Below are 24,042 nucleotides of genomic sequence, written 5' to 3'. Positions count from 1 at the left end.
CGCTTGGCGCCTCGCGCGCGCCCCGTCCCGCGCAGCGCGTGGGAACGGCCCAGGGCTCCGAGGGAGCCCCCCAAGCCGCGGGTGCCACCCGTGTCCCCGTGGGTGCGGTGCTCATGCCGTGACATGGTCCCGAGTGGGCGTCTTCATGGCCAGAGCTGTGGCGCGGCTGGGCGAGCACCTTCATCTTCCACTTTGCTGCGGGAGCCCCTGCTGCCCAAGTGGCCTCTGCAAAATGGGGCAAAAAGAATCTTCCTGCAGGCATGGGAGCTGCGGGTGGGCCAGGGTTGTCCCCTGGGCTCAGTGGGAGCCGTGTTGCTTCAAACCAAAGCGAGTCTCATGGGGGCGAGAGGAGCAAATCCCACCTTGGCTTCAATAAAAACCACACCTTGGTTTGCTTGGTGGGGTAAGAGCCTAATTCCTGTCATCCCCTGGGAAAAGAGGAGAAAGCTGGAGAGCGTTGCGCAAGGCGGCTCGCGAGCGCCCGGCTCAATTACCGCCGACGAGCGCTCGGCCTTGGGAGGAGGCGYGCTGTTTACCCCAGATGAACCGGCGGCTCTTGCTCGTGGCTGCACCACTGCGGCCCCGTCCCCACTGCCCTCAGCCCCCCATAGCGGCTGGCTCCCTGCCTGGCCCCGGCTGCAGCGGTGCCGATGCCGCTACCAAGCTCTGCTCGAAGCCAGGMGGCCGCTGGCACCTCCTGCGCCCGCAGCCGCCAGCACCGCGGCCATGGCCTGCAGCCGGCCCCGCGCCGGGAGCGGGAGCCACGCCACGCACGGCGCCGACGCCGCACGCCGAGCCGGCCGGATTTCCRTGCAGGCTGCTACGGCCATGCTTGGGAAACCGGCACCATCCCCACTCCAAGCTGTAAATCCAGGCCTGCCCCTCGCGCCACCCTTCCSTGCAGACAGTGTTTCGCAAGCGCTGGCCCGGGGCCCGCAGTGATGGACAAGCACACCCTGGCCTGGCGCGCGGCCGGCGGCAGCCCCGGCCACTTGCTGTGTCTGCTCCCAGCTGTCCAGCCGCAGCGAGCTGGGGACCCCCCCCTCGGCGCTATCGGGTGTCCGTGGCGCGGCGGATCCGTACAGTACGCGGCGAGGGCCCGGGAAAGGGCACCAGGTGCCGGGGCCACGCGCCCGCCGCGGGGTCCTGTTGCGTCTGTCTCGCGGGCTCCGTGAGAGCAGGTTATTTTTTGACGCGCTCCACGGCGCTGACGTGGGCCGGGTTGGGGAGCCGGTGYGGCGGGCGAGCACCGCGGGTGAGCGCGGCTCTTGGGGCGGCCGCGGCGGGCAAGCGAGCGTTGGCGTGGGGCGCCAGCCCGCGGCCATCGGGGACGTCCCGCCACATCGCACGGCAGGCATGGAGGCGAACGCCGCCTCCCACAGAGCAGAGGGCCAGCGCGGGAGCCTTCCCCGGGCACCGGTAAGGCTTTTGGGCACCRCGGGGCACCTGGAGGCGCTGCCAGGAGTCTCCTTCCTGGCTGATAAATATAGCAGCTTCACTTCAGCACGTGCTGCTTGCTCCCTTGTGCAAAGTATAATCCTATAATCAAAGGACACTGTTGTCTGTCCTTGCCGTTCGCCCGTCTCCGYGGTCCTGGTTTCCAGAGGCCCTGTCGCCAGACTGTGGCTCTGCCATAGGAGGCTCTGGTGCTTCCTGGCAGCGGCTCCGCGGGGTGCGTGGCTCCCTGCAGAGCTCGGCCGGCCCTTGGCTGCTCTCCATGGGGAGAGCRGAGCAGCAGAGCTGCCTGGGGCTGTTTCTAGATCCACCTCTGCAAGGTGCTCAGTAGGAACACACAGATTGCTTCAGGCTTTGGGAGCCGTAGCCTGTTTCTCCCTGTTAGGTGGTGTTTGTGCATCTGAGCGGGGTGTAACCCCCTCTTGGTTCACGGGTATGTTTAAACCAGGCTTTCTGCGATGCTGTGGCTGCTTCTTGGTGTGCCCAGGGCAGTGGGGGGCTGCAGGGGATAACCAGTCATTTGCCACCACCAGCACCCCCAGGTGCCTGCAGGYGGCTGCTGCCCAGGGCTCCGCACAAGCCGCCGCCGGGCGCCTCTCCCGGGGACTTGGCTTTGGGACAAGAGGCTCAGGACGCCGATCCAGCTCCAGAGCCTTATCCCCGGCTGTGCCGGCCCCTGCAGCCCTCTGCCGCACCGCAGAGCTTGGGATCTGCGCCTGGGCAGCCRGGAATGGAGCCAGTCCCCCCACACACCAAACCTCAGTTTGCTTGGGGGATTAGGGTTAGAGAAAGAAAGGAAAAAGATCCCGAGTGGAAGGAATCTGGCCCGTTTTGGGAGAGCTCTAGGCAGTCGTGCTTCTGGTTCCAGCTCCCTCGACATTCACCTCCTGCTGCTGTCTGTGCAGGCGTCCCGGCTCTGCAGCTTCTCAGCCCTCAGGGTAACTCAGTTCTCCTGCAGTCTGTGCCGGGAATGGGGCCCAGCTCCGCTCCGGTCTGTGGCCGGGACTGCCGGGACAGGGGGGCAGTGCCGAGCGCCCGCAGAGCTCTGCCCGCCCCAGCCCGCGTCCTGGCCACTGCGAGGCCCATGGAGCGTTCCCAGGCTCCAGGGCTTTTCCAGGGACAACTGCCATGCCTCATCTCAAGTGACTCTTGGCCAGGGCTCAGGTCCTGGGGATTTTGTGTCCGTGGCCTCCGTTCAAGCCCATTTTCACCGTTGGAGCCGAGGCCAGCAGCAGCCTGCCTCGCTGCCTGGTATCAGCCTGCAACTTGGTGCAATTAGAAAATAACAACACCCAGGCATTTCTCCAAAGTCTAAACATTTGCTCTCATGCCAAGAAAAATATCCTGGAYGGTTTCTCAAGGAAAGCCACCTGGCATCATCTGATGCAGCACAGAAAACAGGGCACTCCGGCTAAGGGACACTGCAGGAGGGGGGCGACACCAGCGACACCCCCGGCCTGCAGGTTCCCTGTGGCCCCGGCCACGTGGGTTAGAAATGGAGAGTTTGGCCCCGACAGCAGAGCCTGGGGGCTGCAGGGGGGGCTGCCCCACAGGGACACGGCCGGTGGGATCTGAGCGAGCACAAGTCAGCCCATCCCCAAACTGCTTCTCTCTAGCTTGGGAGCAACGATGAGAAAATTGAATTTTGAAACATCTCCAACTATTGAGCGCTTTTGGATTTATTTTTGTCCAATGGGACGCTCAGCGTGCTCATGGGGGTTGTGCTCTCTTGCTGTTCCAGGAAAACAAGCATGAGGAGAAAGCTGCGGATCCCGGCRGCGTGCGGGAACAAACCCCGGCAGCGGCGGCCATGGGCAGCAGGACGTGGAGGGAGCTGATGGCGGAGCTGAAACTCTTCCTGTGGAACCCAGAGGAGAGGACGTGCATGGGCAGGACTGCCCGCAGCTGGGGTAGGTGCCTTGCTCAGGAAAACACTGCCGCTTGCTTCCCATGGTGGGCAYGTCCGTGACACTGACCTCTGCTCCCATCACAGAATTTTAGAGGGAGATGTTTCCGACCCCTGCAGCAGCAGGTGAACAGGCAACAACCCGTCGGCCACCGTGGGAAAGCTGCCTTGAAACTTTAGGTCACGGGCTGCAGCGCTTGCGCGGCTGCTTCCCCTCCTTGCAAAAAACCACCAGAGCCGGAGCTCTCAACAGGCTCTGCTRAGGGGGGATGAGGAGCACCCACGCTGTGGGGAGCGGAGTGGAGCAGGCAGGATGGGACCACACAAAGGGAGAGCGCCCTGTGGGGTGCGGACAGGACAGGATGCGATGACATGGGGTGGGAAGGAAGGGATAGGGTATCCCTGTGTGCTTCCCAGCACTGCGCCCTGCGTTCTCAGGGCTCCCGCTGCCGCCTCCCTCTTGGGCAACGTTTGCTGTGGGGCTTCACGCCGCTGGCCGAGCCACCGGCCCGTCGTCCTGGGACGTGTCCTCTGGGGGCCACCTCGGCCGTCAGGCGGCCGCAGAGSAAAAATAAACAAATAAACACGGTTCCCTGGCCAGCGGCTGCTGACGCAGCCTCCCCACGAGCCTCTGTCCGCAGCTTCGTCCCCGAGGACTGGTGGGACCCGGCCCGCTCCCAGCTGCCCGGCACCTCCTTTCTCCCTAACCGGTGCTCAGCACATCCAGATCCCGCCTGCTGTTTCCCACCATTCCTGCTGGGCAGGGGCCAAGGTCSGGCCTGTCTGCCCACATCAGAGAGCCAAGGAAAAGGAGATGCCCAGGCCTGGGCAAAACCTGACCTGGACCAACCCCACCAGGATCCCTGCTGAAAAYGCAGGGGTGCCAGGTCCATGCACCAAGGGGCTGGGATCCCCGCAGCTCCCGCGATGGGTCCTGCGSTCCCGAATCCCTGCAGGAACGACCACGACAGTGACGTCCTCTCTGCATTTCCCAGGCTTGATCCTGCTGTTCTACTTGGTTTTCTACACGTGCCTGGCGGGGATGTTTGCCTTCTGCATGTACGTGATGCTGCTCACCCTGAGCCCCTACACACCCACCTACAGGGACCGCGTCGCCCCGCCAGGTGGGTCCCGCGTCCCCTCGTTCACTGTATTAAGTTAGGGCAACTTTTAAAGGGTAAAATTTGCTTTGGAAAATGAAACCAGCAGCAAGGTGTACCCGGGACTGCTCCCTGCACCCCGCTAGGTTCTGCCAGGCACTGCCAGGCAGCAGGCCCGGCCCTGGGAAAACACTTCTGCGGCTGTACGTTCCTGCAGACACCCCGCAGGGGCTGTCATGGGTCCGTGCACAGCACTACAGGCTGTCAGTGGGAAGGTCCTCTGGAGATCAGGCATGTTAGGCCAGTGTGAGGCTTCCCTCTGATTCATTCTGGTTATTACCTTTTAAGTGTCCTTAATGTAAATGGACAAGTTTAGGCTTTTCCCAGGTTATGGTCTCTCATTTCGACTGCCCCTTTGTGGCTTGTATCTTCAGAATATAAAGCAGAATAGCTTTATCTGTTACTATTTGGGGGAACGGTCGTGAGACAATACTCAAGATCTCCTTTTGGAGTCACAAAGGTAGCATTTTCCCTGCATTTTGCCCCTCTGCCCACTCGGAGCAGGGGGACCCTGTGGGTCCCCTCATGCTGCTCTTCCCTGTGAGCAACCGCGAGCCCATGGTGGGTCGGCCAGCGCTCGGTGTGTCTCGTTCTGCAGGAGTCATGATTCGACCCCACCTGAACGGGTTCAACATTGCCTTCAACGTGTCGCAGCGCAGCACGTGGCAGCCCTACGTGGACAGCATGCACCGCTTCCTGCAAGGTGAGCGGCACGCGGCGGCCGGAGCCGCTCCAGAGGCGCAGAGCCGGGGGGATGCACCCAAAGCGTCAGCCACCACCACTAACTCTTGGTTCCCATCAGCTTATGATGACAAGGTGCAAGAAGAGAAGAACATCGAGTGCGTGGCGGGGCGCTACTTCATCCAGAGGGGCCCCGAGGATGAGCAGAAGAAGGCCTGCCGCTTCAGGCGCTCCCTGCTGCAGAGCTGCTCCGGGATCGGGGACCCCACGTTCGGCTACTCGCAGGGCCAGCCCTGCATCCTGCTCAAGATGAACCGGGTACGGCAAAACCCAGACATCTAAACAGATCGAGGGCAGTGCATGATGCTCCCGCAGTTCTCACACCCAGGGAAGGGGAACTACAGGTCCTTGACTCCAGTTTCTTTGTAACAGCTACGTTAACAGAACAGAAGTTATTTGAAATAGTGCCACATCCCGGCAGCTCGGTGCACACTGCTGGCAAAGTGAGCGTAAGGGGCATTCACGGGCAGCGGCTGGTTTGGGACGTGATCCTCCCGGGGAGTCTGTGCTCCCTGTCCTGCGAGGTGCCCGTGCTGCCCTGGGGCAGGGGCTCGCAGCAGGGTCCCACCGCGGCACAAAACCGCAGCAGGGCTGGCGGRCAGCAGGCGCAGGCTGCGAGCAGGGGGCAGCGCACGCGCTTGGCACCCCGAGCCCGGCATCGCCTTCCCAGGGAGCAGCCACCGCTTCTCTTTTGCAGATCATCGGCTACCGACCAGGCGCTGGGGTCCCGGTCAGCGTGGACTGCAAAGTGCAGGTACTGCTTCCCTTTGTGGCTGGGAGCAGAGAAAAGGTCAAAGCAACCAAGATGATTAAGGGAATGGAACATCTCCCGTATGTGGAGAGGCTGAGTGAGCTGGGCCTGTTTTCTCTGGAGAAGAGAAGGCTGAGAGGGCATCTGATTAATGTGTATAAGTTCAGGAARGGAGAATGCAGGGAGGAAGGGGACAGGCTGTTTTCACTGGTGGCCAGCAATAGGACGAGGGGTAATGGCCATAAGCTGGAGCACAGGAAGTTCCGTCTGCAGGTGAGGAGCAACTTCTTTACTGTTAGGGTGACAGAGCAGTGGAACAGGCTGCCCAGGGGGGTTGTGGAGTCTCCTACTCTGGAGGTCTTCAAAATCCGCCTGGATGCCACCCTGTGCCACATGCTCTAGGTGTGCCTGCTTGAGCAGGAAGGTTGGACTAGATGATCTCTAGAGGTCCCTTCCAACCTTGAATATTCTGGGATTCTGTGAAATCCCTCCCCCTGATGAGCTCCTCCACCCAGCATCCAGCCTTGCTTCAGCCCAAGGTGCTTACGAGCCCCGGCGCTGCCAACGCCCAAGGCCCCAGCAAGGGAGACCCTGCCAAGGCCCCAGCTCTGCTGAGACAGCAAAGGAGGCCACACATCTCCCTGCATGACGAGGTCCTGTCCCTCGAGTGCTGCCCGGCGGATGGCGGCAGGGTGGATTCCCTGSCTCTGCTGCCCTTGCAGCTGCAGCCCCCAGAGCTGGGGCAGGAGCTGCTCACRCACCCCTGCACGCAGCCAGCAAGAGTCTCCTTGCCCCAGGAGCACCCAGCAGGCTGCCTGCAACAGGGTCAAGGAAAAGCTCCCGGTGCCTGGGGCTGCCACTGCATCGTGCCCTTAAACAGCAATAGAGAAGCTGTTGGGCACGGAGGCAGATTTATGGGTGGCAGATCTGCGAGCTTGGCCCGCGCCGCCGCAGCATGGTTATTTTTTGACTCATTCCAGCAGCAGCTGGTTCTCATTGCAGACCCCTGTGTAAGGAGGCAGAGGCAGCWCAGCCACGTTGCAGCTTGCAGGGGATGCCAGTATTAAAGCTCCTTCATGTTACCTCAAAGGGAGATACACTGYGTGCCATATGCTGGGTGTGAATGTGTATGTGCGCATATAAATTTATATATATTATATATATTTTTGTTGTTGTTAAATCACAGAAAGGCAATGAGAGTGACCTTAGATCAGTAGACTTCTACCCTGGGAACGGCACGTTCGATCTCATGTACTATCCCTACTACGGCAAGCTCACGCACGTAAGAAGGCACTCGCGCTGCGGCGGCTCCGCGCTCGGCTCCCCAGGGTGCCCGGCCCCACGGCAAGGCCGTGGGAAGCAGCGAGCGGGCAGGGGGGCACCCCGCCTCCAGGGCTCTATTCCTGTCTCTGCCAAACCCCAGGAACTCCGCAGGGCCTCTGCCCGCCTCCTGCCGGCACGAGAATGCTTGGTTATATTTATCTACGGGAGACCGAGACTGGTTTTGCTCATTCCCTAAGAAGGTCTCAGCGCCCGCACGGCCCGAGGGGCTAGGGAAGCTGATGGGTAGGGGAGAGGAGAAGAGCGCAGGGCTGCTCTCCAAGATAAAACCAAAGCGCTTCAGGCTGGGGGGTTCATGACAGGTGTCTAGTGTGCTCTAGACAACCCACCCTGGTCTGGCCTGAGAGGGTCTGCACAGTGGGACAAGGCAAGCAGGAGGCACTGCAGCCCTTAGACTTCTATTGCAACAGCTGCTGCAGGCAAACAGTGCCCTATTGCTTACATTTTATTATAAATTTATACTTAATAGATTTCCCCTTTTTTCCCAGGTCAATTACACATCCCCGCTRGTGGCCATGCACTTCACAGATGTGAAGAGGGAGAGCGTGGTCCCTATTCAGTGCAGCCTGAACGGGGAGGGCATCGTCAACGATGTGAATAACGACCGCTTCCTGGGCCGGATCATCTTCACCCTCAGCATTGGGAAGTAGCCAGTGCAAAGGCCGGCACTTAGTTAACACCAGGCAGGGTCTTTTCCCTTTGCAAAGCCTAAAAGCCAGCATTTCTTCTGTTAGGAAAACTAGACACAGGGAATTTTTTGTTAACTTATTTTTCTTCATATTTAGGAAAGAAAGGAGATGTAATTGAGCAAGGAAACATAGCTTTAAAGATCTAGGGTAAACCATTACTAGCCAGTTTTGAAACTTATATCCTAGGCAGAGAACCTGTTATAGCATTTAATTATAAATTATATTTATAAATTTTAATTATAAAACTCTGATAACTGAACACCATTTTCATAAGGTCATTTCAAAAAGGACCTCTACAGAACACATTTTTCCTAGCTTTGTATTTTAATCTTTAACATAGTCTCATGTACATTTCTTAGGCAAAATCTAATGAGGTGGTGCTTTATTATAATATTTTTGTTTTAAAAAAATAAACTGCAAAAATTCTGGATTATGCCTGTGACAGTTAAATCAAAATGGCAAATTTCAAAAAATACTCCTGGATCTTTAGCACTAGGGGTACCTTTGTTTGCAGCACTGCATGCAACTTGTCCAGTACATGTAAGGTGCTGATGACATGAAAACCCATTTGCTTTTCCGTCTTTCCTTTCCCTTCTGACCTGGGGCAGTATTCAAGTTTTTCTCCATCTGGGGCTTCCCTGATTCTCTCACGGAAGCCCTCACTTTCATTCTTCCTGCTTCATGGAGAGGGGATACGGGCTTAATTTCTTGTCACTATCTGTGAAATCCTTTGCTATCTTTGTGTGAAAGCTCCTTGGAAGAGCAGAGCCGTGGGGCGATACAAACACCTGTAACAGCAGAATTCTCAATTTCTAGATATTTGAGCTATGGACACTTTTGAAATAGCGTTGATTCTTTACAAAGTGAGATTATTTTTGATTGTACATGTTTGTATGACAGCCACAGATGAAATACACTCTACAACTCTGCTTTTAGCCACAAGAACACAGTAGGACATGTTAGGCTACTGTAACCATTGGAAAGCACATTTACTAAACAAGAGCATTACAGTGTTTGTCCCACACCCCAGCTCAAACACTTAGTTTGCCAGCATTTTCTTATATATAGTAAAGTCTCTAAAAAGTCATTTTTTTATATTAAAAATAAAGCTGACCACAGTAAAAYTAATGCCATGCTTGCATTCTTAAAGCACTAGAATAGCAGATTTCCTTGATATTTTTTGTCCCCTTTGCCGGCCATTCAACACAGGACAAAACTTTAATTGCATCTACCTCACAGCTGCCTTTTAGAAGAATTCGTGAAGCAGCTGGTACCATGTGTAAGCAGAAAATGGACCTCTGCTTTGATCCAGTGAGCAAAGAGATCAGCTACCTGTGAGACAAGGGCACGAGCCACTTGGAAGCAAGAATTTCAGTTTCCGCACCAAGTCCCCTGCCAGCCCCCGTGGAGAAGCTCTGAGCAACTGCATGCGCCTTTACTTACACTAGACAAAACTTTATAAACAGCTTCATTAACTTTATTGGTTCATACACATTCTGCTTTCAGCAGATTTGCAGTCATTTGCAAACTCAGACAACTGTATATACCATTCTTCATGCTACAAGCCTAAAGTGCTGGTTCAATTTCTGACTTCTCTTGAAGCCCCCAATAGTACTTAAATATTTATATATGTATACGCATCTAGGAAATTGGCACACTTTACTAAAATAACCTAGCAAAAGTGATGCAAAACACTTCAATCTGGAACCTGAGCATGAAACCATGGGTAGAATCCAACTTTGACAGGTGGATGCAATTCAGAAATTGCTCGTCTCCAGATAACCTGCCATTCAGCTCTCTTGCAGAGCCATCAGATACTGGGAGAGCAAAGCAATGCAAAAGGCCAAGACAACCAGAACCAACACACAAAGCCCAGCAGCACTGAGTTGCACTCCCTAAAGAAGAGGGCTTGGTGTAAGAGCCCATTTATAGTTTTTAATAAATAAAATATAAAGATATCAGATCCCAGCAAACCTTAGGTTTGATCATGTTGAGGAAAGAGTATTTCTCCACTGTCAAAGCTAACTCTTAGAAATCTCCCCTCCCCGCATTTAATGCTAATGTGAATTATTTAAACACTGTTGTTGACCATCACCTTTATGCACGTGGGTCACAGAAGGGCTCTCGCTGCCCTGTGCRGACACAGGCTCAAGGCGCAGGGAGGTCAGGTATTAAGCAGCTCTACTGAACAGGGGCTGTACAGGAAACACTCCCTCACATCACACACATGGGAAACAAGGCTCGCTCCTCGTCAAAGCCTTTTGCCAAGCTGGGCCAAAGAGCTGGCAAGAACAAGAGGTGCCTCYACCTCACCAACATGAACCTGTGCAGAGATGAGGCAGAATTCAGACACMAAGTTTTTATCTTGCTTCAAGATGTAGGGTATTAATGATCATGAAAACTTTCAGAAGTCAGATGCTATCGTTCCTTTGAAAGTCGAGTCTCCTTTTTTTTGTTTTTCAGCTTTATGGTCACCATTTTTCATGCTAGAAGCCTTGTGCTCTTACATTCTCAACACTCTCACTGGAGAGAGTCACGATTAGGATGGTAGCAGCATAAGATTAATCCTCCCAAAAGAGACAAACAGCCTATTTTTACCTCTTGRCTTACATTCCAAGATCACAGCTTTTCAGTGACCCTTTGCAAATCCCCGAAAGCTTTCCAATAGAACTGTGGGAATCCCTTTAAATAGGCTGTGCTCTAAAGTCGATCCTTGAGATGCCTCCAAAYATTTTTAAGCCTCTCTGGATCCACAGACCCCTCCTACCGTTGTTTCTCTCATACGCACAGAATCCAAGACCCACTGAGACTGCCTGGTGAAATCCCACCCTCTCCTCACCTCATGATCAGACTCAGAACAAAAAGAAAACCACTCAAACACAATAACATGACATTTCTTTCCGCAGGCTATTGGCTCTTCTGAGAAGCGCRAGTTTGCTAAGACTTATCTTACAGAAAAAAGACATTAGAGACATCGTGCTAGCGCAAAGCAATTTCACATACATTAGCAGTCACCTTCTCCATACTAAGACACATTCATTACTAGAAGACTCAAATGTTCTTCCCATGTCACGTTAATGGATTAGTGAGGTCAGGTATTACCTTTACATTCAGGAGGAACAGGAAATTCAGACTCACTGGAACAAGCTGCTAAATGATAAAAAAAAAAAAAAAGACAACAGCCATAAACCAATTTCCAATTAGAAGTCTGTAAGAGCTTGGTATTCATTTTCCTATGATATGCACGATCCTCCTCTTCATACCTTTAATTATGGTTTTAGCTTCAGCATTGAGTTAAGCTGGATGTAGCTAGAAATATTTTCATATAAAAGATGAACAACAGAAACAAAGTCTCTTAGATCTGTTCCTTGGTCAAAACAATCTCATTCTCAAGGGGACACACACCAGCTGTACTTAAACATACTGCCCCCAAAACACTTGCTCCAAAACCATACAGCAGCGTCAAGTAATTCTGTAATTCACCTTCAGGCTTATGCCATGAATGACAATTCTGTTGTGATTTTTATTTCCCTTTTTTTTTTTTTAAATAAATTATGAACTCAGATGTTTTCTACTTTTCTTCTTTTTAAAGGGAGAAAGCAGGGAGTCTGGGAAAAGACCAGGAAGGGTGGCAGTAGAGGTGGAATTAAGAGGCTATACAGACTGATAGCCAGTGCGACTTTTCCTTCTTCCAATGATATAAGATATAAAGACAAGAATGATAAGGAAGCCAAGTGCCATGCCCACTGCGATGGGAATAAGAAAGTTGAGGTCAGAATCAGCAAAGCATTCTTCAGCTGCAGAAAGAAGAAAAACACAAAAAGCAAGGGAGAACAAATTAGTAACGGAAAATAAGCATTAGAAACCAAGTAATGCAAGGAACAGATGTTTACAGTTTTTAAAACATATCACTATCACATACAATGAGAGCACACCTGGAGCAAGATCAATATATCAATACAGAGATCAGCTTCTTCAAACACGCGCTACGCTTGCGACTTCCACTAGTCAAACACATCTTCATCTTTACTTGAGCCTTCAGCTTCCTCTAACACACCCATAGGTGGACTGCACATTAGACACAGGAAGCAAAACTGCAGCCTGGGAGCACATCAGCTGAGCACAGCTCACAGGAACGTTAAACTGGCCAAAAAGGAACATAAAGCAGACTGGTGTATTCCTGCTTTATCCGAGGGATTTCCCAAGCACGCACGTCACCAATACTTCCTTAAGTTTTAGAAGTGTGATGACAGATAGCAAGTCRTATCAGCTGAAAATACAAACTTACTGAAAGCCACACAAGAGAGCCAAAACATACATGCTGAAAGCACTGAACTGAAAACACTAAAAGACTTTTTTTTTTTGGTGGGTAGCTTTATTTATTTTAATCCAAATACAAGAAAAGGATTACCAATGTCAGGTGAGAATTATGCACATCTTATTGAAATCAACAGAGCAGATAAAGAGAGGAGACACAGCTCTAATGCTACAGTGGTTTTCAACATACAGTTTGGAAAATACACCATTAAAGCCTTTCTGATACAAACGCTCACACCTGAATCAGTCCAGGCCTTTCCGGACAAACAGCACTAGGAGCAAGTTTCACAATCAGCGATACCCCTTAGGCACACGTGGAGCAAAGCCTAAATATTCTTCCCAATTTGTAGAGAGGGGTGCTCCATCCAGGTGATGCTGATATAAAAACRCTTCTGAAGACAAGCTTCAATTCTAATAAGGGTGTGTGGCCTTTTATATAGTTTTTTTTTTTTCCTTTTTAAAAAAAGCACAGCTTCTTAAGACTTCCCCCCCCCCCTTTGATTTCTTATTAGAACAGAAAAGCTATCATGGACACATTCAATGTTATGTTAAAATCACCAGCTATTGCCTTATGTGCATACTGAAACCATCCGAGTCTCTAGCTGAATTTACCTCAGTTAGGAGGCATTTCCTACCCAATTTAGCTTGGATAAAATATGGCAAACACATACAGACTTTAACAAAAAGGTAGTGGTGAGGCCCTTAGCTAAGGGGAAGAAAAACACGAACATGTTGAAGTTCAACACCTGAAAGTAGTAAATTCAGACAGTCTGAAGACACCTCCTGTCAAGTTGAGCAGCACTTGGGAGGAAGAGGTAAGGAAACATGTCCCTTATGCAATAAGCTATTTCAAGATATTCTTGCTAAAATATACAAGTATTCGATGCTTCTCAAAAAAATGCAGCTTTGATTGAGCTATATTTCACTTTTAGGCAGCTTTGAACACTAAAGATCAACATATACTACCAAATCATTAATACACAGTGGATAATAGGCCATTTAACATAATTATTTTGCTAATGATAAAAAGGCAAGCAGCAACAGAAATTCCCTTTTTGTGTCCTTTAAAGGAAGGAGTTTGCTACAGTAGGTATTTTAGTATGGCAGCGTCACAAGGAATTCCATATGAAAAAGGGTGAGGTTCAATACCACAAATGGGCCATCCTTGACCTCTCTCAAGCTTGTCACCGTTTTTGGCACACCCCTAAACATGAATCACTACTGAGCAGCAGTTAGAAGCTTCAGTGGTATCTCTGGATGGGGAGCTGATAAATACATGCCACGACAAACCAAATTCCTTTTTGGGCCAGCAGGTGTATGAGCTTTTTACACATATTTAACCGAACAATCTGAGTTCCAAATAACTTGGAAATTTTGGCAGCAAAATTTTTAGCCCCACTATAAAAGTCATCTTCCCTTTTAACACCAACCATAAGATGCAACCAGTAGCCAAAATATTATGTTTTTATTGGTATCTGCTCTACAAGAGAGAACATTCTGGTAAATAAAAAATTAGAAGCATTCATTAATTAAAAAAAAAAAATCTCAAGACTACCAGCACAGCATCTTTAAGCTAAAAAGACCATCAGTCCGGATATCTTATAGCATAGCTTTAATATTTAACAAACTGTATATAAGGCACAGTCAATCAAAACAAACTGCAATTTATGACTGATTATATACATTAAYCTTCAATACCCACAAACATATACAATATTGGTTAAGTGCTATTCCCACAGATTAGAACAAAACTCCATTTATGCACATAATGCCACTCTGTATCCTCAAGATTCTGAGATTCAAACTGTAGTATTTTGAAGAGTTGAAAAATTATCAGTGATTATGAATCAGAACATGTTCAATGCAAGTTGTTAGCTTCAAATATAAACCATGACATTAAAGGCTGCATCACTTCTTAACCACAAGCTAGTTTTAAGAAAGAGTTTGCCTGACGCAGCATGCAAGTTGCTGATCTGTGTTTTGAGTTCACTTTTGTTAATAAAAGTAAACTTTTCCCATTTAAAATTGCTCATATCCAGCATTGCGGTGTTTCTTGTGACCAAAAAAGTAAGCCAATAGCACTAGGACAACTAATCCTCCCAAAGCTGCTCCTACTGCTATAGGTACAATGAAGTTGTCCACCTCTGGGCTGCAGTCTTCAGCTAAATGAAAAAAGGGTAAGTTTGAAAAAGAAATCCATTTAAAGAGAAGTATTTAATACTACAGTCTACCTCTATTTGCTTAAAACAGTTATGCCTTTCCCCAACAGGATATTAGACACTCATCCGTAAAACCTTGTCCTCCTCCCCCTCCCCATAATACAAGAGCAATATTCCACCTTTCCAAGCATCACAACTAACAGACTCATCACTCTATGACAGATTTGGTTGAAGAATAGGGATTAGCATATTAATGGAGATTAATCATTGCTGTATTAGAGTGCACCTGCTCCTGTTGTCATGAGACCTACAGACCACACAGGACACGTGAGAGACCAACCAGAGGTAGGAAAGGATCTACACAGCTTCTACCTTGAGGATGAAGCTCAGTTCTCAACAGGCTCCTTAAAACTTTCCCACTCTTGTTAAAAAGGGACTGATAAACTGAACTACTCACAGCTGTAATCCAGGTTAGGCTGGCTAGCAAAACCAGTCTTAAAAACATCTCGTGTGCTACATAAGCTACATCTAACTAAAAGTTAAGCAACTTTCTAATGGTGAATCACAGGTGTAGTATCTCAATTAGTTCTCAGGGTGTCTTCTGCTACTGGGTTCTAGCCAGGTACATTTCAGAACATGCTGCAAAACAAAGCAGTGAGACCCAGGCAACAGAGGACTCTTCAAGGAGCACCCTCAGCCGTCTGGTAACAGAATCTCTGATAGAGATGATTCAAACTGACCTTACTCATTTAGTTTATTTGCTAAAAGACAATACAAGATATCTGTTTTCAAAACRGTTAAAAAATGTGAACAAGCTTCCTTAAGAAACAGAACAATCTTTATTGTTTAGAGCACACGTTGAGCAGGTTGACAATTCCCTATGGAACAATACATACAGGAAAACTAGTGTTTTTTATAACAATAGGCAGTCATGGCAAACTTAGATGTTTTTCTGAACCAGTTACCTGCACGTCAGTCTAGGAGTACTTTCACCTCTGGAAAAGTATCAATGAAGATTAAATTCAAGTTTTTACATAGATACATTTAGTTGTGTTGAGCTTCAGGAGAGTTTGCACCGGTTTTGTTACTTGGAAATGTGCACAGTTCAAAAATTATTATGTTGAAGAATACAGCCGTGGTAATTACTCCTTTTCTCTACACAAATGCACAGGTAACTGGTGCCTTTAAACATCAGTCACTAAAATGCTAAAATAATCTGTATGAAGTTCTGCATTTAAAGATATTAATATGCAAGTCTTTAGAACCATTTTTTTCCTCAATTAAAATTGGAAGTGTTGAAGCCTATTCCAGAATTAAGCTTAAAGTAGTTCCCCACTTTCATTAAAATGAATCTCACCAACCAATGCAAAATTCAAGTTATGCTAGATGCTATAGAAAGTATTATCCACCCATTTTGYTTGCTTAGCCAATGTCAAGAATAAACTGCTTTTACCAAAAAAAAAAAAAAGTCCTTATTACTGAAAGAACAAATTTTATCTTATGATTTGTATTACAAACATGCCACGGACATCTCTACAACCCTAGAAAACACTAATAAAAACATTAAACCAGTATTGATGCCAGCTAAACTTATTCTAAATGGGATAATGAAGTTATCTTCATTAAATGACTAACTTATGCAGCTCATGTTATGACATATGCAAAAGACTCAAACGTATCTTTTAGAAATGACCTTCCCTCCCCCATGCAATAAGAACCATATATTTCAGCAAAAGGAGGCCAGAGAACAGTTATGCAGCAAGGGTTAGTCTCTACAGAGCTGCAGTTTAAGAACAGTCCAGTTGCACTGCAATTTTTTAAGCAATTATCCTTTCCACACAGCAAGGAAAGACAGGTGTAAAGGGTCTGCCTCAGACCTGCTTGGTTTTTGCATTCTTAACAGCAGCATTAATAATGCCACACAGCAAACAAATCAAACACGGAGTACAGTGAACATTCAGAAAGCCAATGATGGACAGTTATAATGAGAATTTTGATTAGCAGAGAACCTTTCAAATGGAGATTTAAAGACAGCTCAAGTTGCATAAACTTATACTGGCTCGTTAAATGAAAGCATCTTTAAATAATGGTCATTCAAAACAACAAGACAGACCATTTTTGTGCAAAGTATGATATAAAGTTAAGTGCACTTTAAAGTTCTGGAATATTTAAAAAGATCATTCCCTTTAAAATGATGTCAGCAAAAAGTCTGCTTTAATCCAGCAGAACTTTGCTGCAATTTTGTATTTTAGGGGAGTGCCAAGCTGTAAATGAGGAAGAATTCAGCACCTAACAGTATTTTTGAAAACATTTGGGAACTGCACTGAAGTCTTCCAATTTATCCATTATCTGGCAAGTGTAGATTACCCATTTTGCTTGTACAGCCTGGAATGGTTCCTAAAACCATCTAGGCAGGAGTAAACTACTCGAGCTTCACCAAATCTAAGTAGGTTACTGCTGCTGTTTCATAAGATCGCTTAATCACCAGCCTGGAGTTTAGTTCCACAAAAACCAGAGTTGTTACTGGGCATCRTACAAACCTTGTTATATACTACATGAGTCACAGAGACTAATGCTGTCAACTTAACCCACAATTATGACAACAACTAAGGAATGCAAAGGAGAGAAGCAAGTACAAATTCTATGCAATGTTAGGAATTGCTCAAAGCGCATCAGTTTAGAATGTTTTTGCTTCAAATTTGTAAAAAATAGAAATGATTCTAAACATTTGAGTGCTCTTTTGCAAAATAAAATCCTTTGCTTAATTATTTATCSAATAGTAATATATCTGACATCTTCTAAACAGCTATGAAGCTCATGTCTTGAGGAAGGAAAAACTAAAAACACAATTCTGCTTCATTGGACAAAAACATCCTTTGTTTCCCAACTCCAATTAGCTGTAGCTAGTATTTACTGTAAGAATTTTTTTTTTTTTTGGTGGTTGTTTTCAGCTTCAAAACTTGCACTTGCTTCATTTAGAGTGAAATCAGAACAGTGATCACATTCAGATTTACAAAGTCTGATATCCAGCATAACTTTTTCTTCTGCCAATTATGTAAGCAACCACTATAATGACAATCAAGGCAGCAAGTGCAGCACCAACTACAACTGGGATTAGAATGCTGTCATCATCCAGCGAACACTCCTGGGCTGTAGATGAGAAAAAGGTTGCAACAGGGAATAAATAAAGACAAAGTGCTTGAAAAAAATATTTTCCTTAATATGAAGATGCTTAAAGTAAAGCATTATCTGTATAGTGAGAGCAAAGGAACTGTAGAGGTTTCATGCGTAGTTCTGGCATATATTAAGACATCTGAATATTTAATAAGCCCCAGTAAACTAAAGGTGCTATTCTGGTATAAGAGCTTTCATGTGCGCTAGATCTGTAGAAGAAAGGGGAGAAGACACTTTTCTGCTTTTAGGATGGATCCATATTTAATGTTTAAGGGAAGTCTAGTGCCTTTCTGATTAAGAATAAAGTGATATGGATTTGATATCAAGCAGCTAACTGCAATAGAGATATAGACAAATGAAATYATTGTAACTGGAAGGAGGATGAGAAAGCTAGCTGCAACTTCAACTACACAGTAAAAAAAAAGTACTTAGGAACTACTATAATAAATACTGTTTATTGTGCTTATGTAAGGAGAGTCCATTTCTCTAGAGAGGTTCAAAAATCTGTACCCAGGCTATCATCTACAAATTAGATTAACCCAAGACTATATTGACAGCATTACTGTGAAACATGAAGACCGTGTTACACTAATGGCCAACAATGAAGCAATTTAAACCATTCCATTTTTCCCCTCAATCAAGACCAAGATGGTACAGCAAATAAGCACTTCAGGACCTGCTCCTCATGGACATTTGAGTCCCTTTCTGGAAGTAACTGTTGGCTTTTTTTTCCCGCCCCCAGCATTCTTATTCCTTTAGGCTGATAGGTCAAAAGAAAAGAAATGCCCAATGGTGTTACCAAAGTGCATTTCTGCTGAAGTTCTGTCTCATTTTCTTACATATTCAAGCTACAAAGACATCAGAAAGATGTCAGAATTTGAGCCATTTAGCCAAGCAACGCTCAAGCCCCTCTTATGTCACTCCTTCACGTTTTATGAAGAACTTACATACCTGGCAGACATTTTTAAAATGGGACAGTTTAACGTGAGTGTCAGTCTCAGAAGTTTGTTATGTTACATGTATAAAACAAACACCATATGCTTCAAAAATAAAATAGTGCATATATGTCCAGTTCTGTTAGATGCTTTTTAGCAGGCAAGAATTCTTTAGTAGAACATACTACAGCTTAATAGCTTACTCTTACCTATAGAGAACTTGTTTTCCTTCACGAGGAACGGCTGAATCCTTAGATTAAAGGTATTTACTTTAAGTTTTTCGTTGATCTCAAGAGTTTGCTCTTTTTGACACATATAGGAAGTACCAAGGGAGGCATCCCACTTGCTGATATTGTTGTTGTCTGCACTTGCAATGACTAAACAAAGGGGGAGGAAAAAAAAATTAAAATTTGCAGGCCCACTTCAAATGCAAGAGACATGCTAATACATTCATAAGGCTAAAAAGCTGAACCTAGATGTCACTTTTCAACATTACCTACTCTGAAATACAAAGTAGCCTTTGAATGATTGGATTATTCACAAAGAGCGACTGGATCTGCTTAACTGTAAGAAAGTAGTCACTGAAGTTTTTTCTTTTTTTATAAAGCTTATTACTAAGCTAGCCTCCAGAGGGATATGACATAAGCCTTCCTTGTACCTACACTCATTCCAGCATCGCAGAGGGGAAGCATTTTAGTGCCCTTTTAATTGCAACAGCTATGACGAATACAGCTCAAAAAATAAACAAAAAAGTACACTTTTGATTTGAAAAAATGAAAATAAAAAAAAATGCTTCAGCTGTTAGAAGGAACATTCTTTTCCCAGTCAGGATTAAACAGGGACAATCAAAATCTTCAGGGAAAAGAAACAACAGCTGGTTTAAGAAAACAAGCAGTTCAGATTTGGCACAACTACATACTACACATACACAAAATTTTGAAACTGAAAACTGTAATAATATTAATAAAAAAGTCCTCTTAACTTTTGCATCTTAATCATTATGCGAACACTAGGTACCTTGTTGACAGGAAGCTTCAGAAACAGAATATTAGAATATTACACTGCTGTTTAAAGTGTAGCCATCCTGTTACCTTTGTTTATACTGGCCTAAAGCCTTAAAATCAAAAGTCACAGGGGCACAGCCAGCATTAGAACAGTCAGAGGTATTCCCTAATATAGAAAAGGCAACCATACTTGGTTTAAGGCAGGTATCATTTCTTACCAGAACCATTCACATGGTTGAGCAGCGTTACATTCACCTCTTTCAGATAAAATTTTCGTACACTTGCGCTTGCGTTCCTCTGTTTAAGGAGTAAGAGCCATGGTCAGTGTGCAATCTGCATTTTGCAATTTACCTTTGAGAAAAAACATTCCTTCCAGAGGCAAGCATATTTACCATAGTCTTAAGTTTCTCAGAACTTTATCCCAAGGGCACTCACTCACCCAGTTTTTCTACATGTGAAAAACTGATTACCAGAAAGCTACAGAAGGGCTTTACCACCAATACTCATTGTAACGCCATTAAAATGAAAATAAGTTACTTACGAGAACAAATATGAACTCAATGAAACTGTTATTTCCATCATTCAGTCTCAGGCTAGCTGATGTATTACCACAGGAACCATTAGCACTAGTTGTCTTTGGATTGATATTGATGAGAAGAGGCTGTAATACAGAAATACCATAATTAAGCAGTTTAGTTGTAATTAGGAATTTAATCATAGAATTACATAATTATTAAGGTTGGAAGGTATCTTTAGAGATCATCTAGTCCCACCTCCCTGCACACGTGCACAAGTGGGTTTTGAAGATCTCCAGTAAGCAGCAATCTTGGGCTAGAAAAGCTGTCTGAGAAGATGGCAGTAGGAGGATAGAGTCTGGCTACCATCTAACCATAGCTACTTGACTTGTTTAAAAGTTGGTAATACTCAGGCAAACCAATTGTCTAATAATAATATCACCTATCTGGGGTTTTATTTTATGCACCTAATAAAAAAAGCTTTGCTTTGGCTCCCTCTGTGGGAAAAAGATGCTACCTACAGGGCTCAGGCAGCCTTAAAAGCTAAGAAACTTCTAAGTTTCTCATCACATTTCCAGTAACTAGTAAAACTGAATCTAGGTAAGGTTTTAAAGGAAGGTACTATGCAACATAACTGCCTTGACATTGGAGCAGCAACATGTACAAAGAAGAACTTTTGGCAATGCAGGAGGCAAGTATCTTGCATCCACTTTTTATAGGAAAAGAAGCGCAGCAACCTTTCTACTCTTCTGAAAGCTGAGAGAGGTACCTTGTCTTGTGATACATTCAGCTGCAGCCCCACACTAGCCAGAAGACAGGTTATATTTCCATTTTTAAGAGAATAGTTTCCTGTRATTGGATTCTCCATAGGTTTGGGAGTAGCAGTTGGAGTAGGTGACAAAGTGGTGGTCGATGGAGTAGTTTTGTTCGCAGCAGTGGGCAMAACAGTAGGTGCAGCAGTAGGTTTATCAGCATCACATCTAGACTCTGAACATAAGAAATTTTAACAAGCATTTCACATGAGATTTTATTAAAAAGTCTTATGATTGAGAAGTTCTGTTTAATACAGAAATTCTGTACTGCTGTGGCTTTTATGTAGCATGTATGATACTAGTTATTTCTGACATACTGATGTGAATTATATGGACAAAAATAGCTCAAAGTGGTCCTAACAAGTGTAATGAACATTTGCTGTATCCTAAGTAAACAATCCTATTAAAACTATATCCCAGATGATGTGTTAGTCTCTTTTGATTACCAGAAGCTTGAACTGATGAAGGCAGAAGGTTTTGGTTCTACTACTTGAAGGTACAATGCAGAATATTTATGCAGAATAGTTAGCAAATCTTAAGTGTTGGTAGATTTTCTATTACGGGACTTTGCAAGGCACTAAGGTGCAATATAAAACTGCTCATTTGGTTTGAAATAYTCACCTTTTTTTCCAATTGTGCCATTCTGAACAAAAGCCTGCAGAGTGACGTTCCAGAAGATCTGTGTTACATTTTCTGCTTCAACAGAGTCAGTATTATGACACACAAAGAGATTATTCAGTTGAACTGGACGCATAGTATCCTTTACAACAATGGTAATTGGTCCTACGAATAAGCACAAACATTTATTTGGCATTAAAACGCCTCATGATCTGCAAGAATATTTATAAGGTAGTGTTCTTTTTTTTTTTTTCCCCCCTCTATTTCCATAAAACAAAGAATTAAGTCTAAGGAGTTAACAACCCCTACTCCTCTTACATGTTTTAGCTAAATATCTTGTCCCAAAGTGCTAAGTAATGTAGAGAAGTCAAAACCTCAAGAATTGGACAAGTCACTAGAAAGGAGAAACATTTTACATAGCTTTTAAGAGAAAAAAAGGTTAGTAGTAGGAAGTCTATTAGCATACAGAAAGCCTAAAGCTTTATTTTAGTTAAAAACAGAGGAAGGTAAGGTAGCATGCACAAAAATGAGTCTTCAAGATACCCGTTGTCTAACGGCACCTCAATGACTTCCTTTCATTGTACTTAAAGGCAACGAATGCAAGAAGTTCGTATTCTCATCCAGTCAGCAGAGACTGTTTTGAGGTGGGATACCACACTGGATATTACCTTTTCTTTTAGCATCAGGAAACACAGCAGAATCGTTGGTATTGTAGGTAAACGTGATGAAGTCGGACTGGTACGTTTCGTTACTTTTTGTAAAGTTAACGCTCCAGGAGTGACCTTCTCCAAACTGTATTGCCAGGAGCGCAGCTTGGGTGTCGCTACCACAGGCACTTCCATTGTGTGTCACATTGGATCCCAAACTCAAGGTGGTGTTTTTCTAGGAAAAAAAAAAAGGCAAGTTTTAGATATTAAGACAGATGTTCTTCCCATTACATTATTATAAACCTGCTATAGTTAGAGGGAACCCTGCACAAGGTAGCTCCATATTTTAGATTATTCTACAAAATTATGAAAAAGGCTACTTGACATCTGACTTGGAAAGTAGCTATTTCAGTACAAACTAAAAAGCTAACTTGGTCATAAACCTTAACGGYGCCAAGCTGTAATCCACTTGCTGTTTAAGAACATGACTACACTAATAACCAAAACTTACTAAATTTGACAAGTGAGCTGAAACTTTCTTACACTTTAAAATGCATATTTAAGGACACTCTTAACAATGACTTGACACAAATCAACGAACTGAGTAGCAGAGCATACTTTAGAGTTTTATACAAGACTCAACCAGTTCCAAACAGAGGCTAGTTCCAAATACTTACATAATCGCTACTGTTTGTTTCATATTTTATTGAGAAACTCATCATCCATTGTGCATATAAGCATGTAGCATTAGAGGCGTCTTTCACATCTACTTCCACAGCATAGGACTGGAAGAAACCTGTAAGATATACTTATTAGCTGTTACAGCATTGATTTTATTGAACTGTTTCTGAAGACAGCTCAATACAAAGTAGTAGATGCAGTAAGTTACTTCAGAACAGGATTCCATTCCCATGCTCGATTTCTAAAAGTTATCTAAACTGGGAAGCACATGGTGAAGTGTTACTAAGACTTGACAAATCTTCTGAAAAGGGTATTTTGCACATTATCTTATCTGTTTCATCAAGCAGCATGACTCAAGATGCCCTCTAAAGGATCAAGATCTGCCAGGCTTCGCAGTGCTTGCTCGGTTTCTGGCCTGAAGGAAATGAATACTAAATTCACTTTAAGTCTTAGGAGAACTTGTTGTAAGTGCTGAATTTTTAACCCATTCTGACTCTAGGGGAGCATTTGCACATAGTGAGCTTCCTTTTCTTGCTGCCCAGCATTTTCAGTCTGCCACGTTTCCCTAGAACAGATAAATTCTGATCAACATAAGGTTGAGATTTACCAGGCTGTCTTCTTTAAACATACGGTTCATACGATTACACAGTTCTCTCACACAGATCATCCCAGTTCCTCCAACACATGCAAGGCAAAGTACTTTACATTTCGCTTCATGTTTTGCCTTGAAATTAAGCATTTTCTCTCTGCCACATGCAGGTTTTCTTCTCTATCAGCAGTAAAGACAGTCCTGCACACAAGACAGTTGGCTGCAACAATCCCCAGCTACAACTTGCCATTGCTCGTGCATTTGAGAATTTAAAGRACTGCCGAAATTGAGAAGCTCTAATTGCTATATCCTTTCTAAGAAGTAACCAAGATAGAGCTCGAGAAACCTGACAGTGTTAACTCTGAAGTATGGAAAAGAGTGCTTGATACCGCACTAGTGACTTATCGGTGCTACCACTGTAAGGAAACTATTACATTGAACAAATACTTAGAACCAAGCACAATACAGTAAGTTCCTTTTATTTTATTTATTAAATCTTGAGCTTAAAGCAATAAGCATCAAAGAGTTCAAGTTCCAGTGGTGCTAGT

At 45.6% G+C, this 24,042-nt stretch overlaps 2 protein-coding genes across 3 annotated transcripts; one reads left to right on the top strand and one right to left on the bottom strand.

Moving 5' to 3' along the window:
* The first annotated feature begins 1,356 nt into the window (after positions 1–1,356).
* Positions 1,357–8,629, top strand: ATP1B4 (ATPase Na+/K+ transporting family member beta 4). Its single transcript, XM_026039013.1, has 8 exons — positions 1,357–1,419; positions 3,197–3,365; positions 4,357–4,485; positions 5,120–5,224; positions 5,324–5,520; positions 5,960–6,016; positions 7,200–7,295; positions 7,843–8,629. The coding sequence occupies exons 1-8, from the start codon at positions 1,357–1,359 to the stop codon at positions 8,002–8,004; spliced, it is 978 nt and encodes a 325-aa protein (XP_025894798.1). The 3' UTR covers positions 8,005–8,629.
* Positions 8,630–13,030: 4,401 nt separating this feature from the next.
* On the bottom strand, positions 13,031–23,020 carry LAMP2 (lysosomal associated membrane protein 2). 2 transcript variants are annotated; one of them, XM_026038905.1, is made up of 8 exons: positions 22,902–23,020; positions 22,246–22,459; positions 21,581–21,742; positions 20,917–21,134; positions 20,174–20,293; positions 19,851–19,929; positions 18,838–19,005; positions 13,031–14,522 (listed from the first exon to the last, which is right to left on the bottom strand). In XM_026038905.1, the coding sequence occupies exons 1-8, from the start codon at positions 22,944–22,946 to the stop codon at positions 14,380–14,382; spliced, it is 1,149 nt and encodes a 382-aa protein (XP_025894690.1). In that variant the 5' UTR covers positions 22,947–23,020; the 3' UTR covers positions 13,031–14,379. The 2 variants fall into 2 exon arrangements, with proteins under 2 accessions (XP_025894690.1, XP_025894689.1); XM_026038904.1 differs by lacking the exon at positions 13,031–14,522 and adding an exon at positions 15,319–17,669 and having other exon boundaries at positions 22,902–23,014.
* Positions 23,021–24,042: the final 1,022 nt, after the last annotated feature.

This window comes from Nothoprocta perdicaria, unplaced genomic scaffold (assembly GCF_003342845.1).
Source record: "Nothoprocta perdicaria isolate Ctin4 unplaced genomic scaffold, notPer1 scaffold_22, whole genome shotgun sequence".
Lineage (NCBI taxonomy): Eukaryota > Metazoa > Chordata > Aves > Tinamiformes > Tinamidae > Nothoprocta > Nothoprocta perdicaria.
This window is presented reverse-complemented; position numbering and strand designations above follow the sequence as displayed.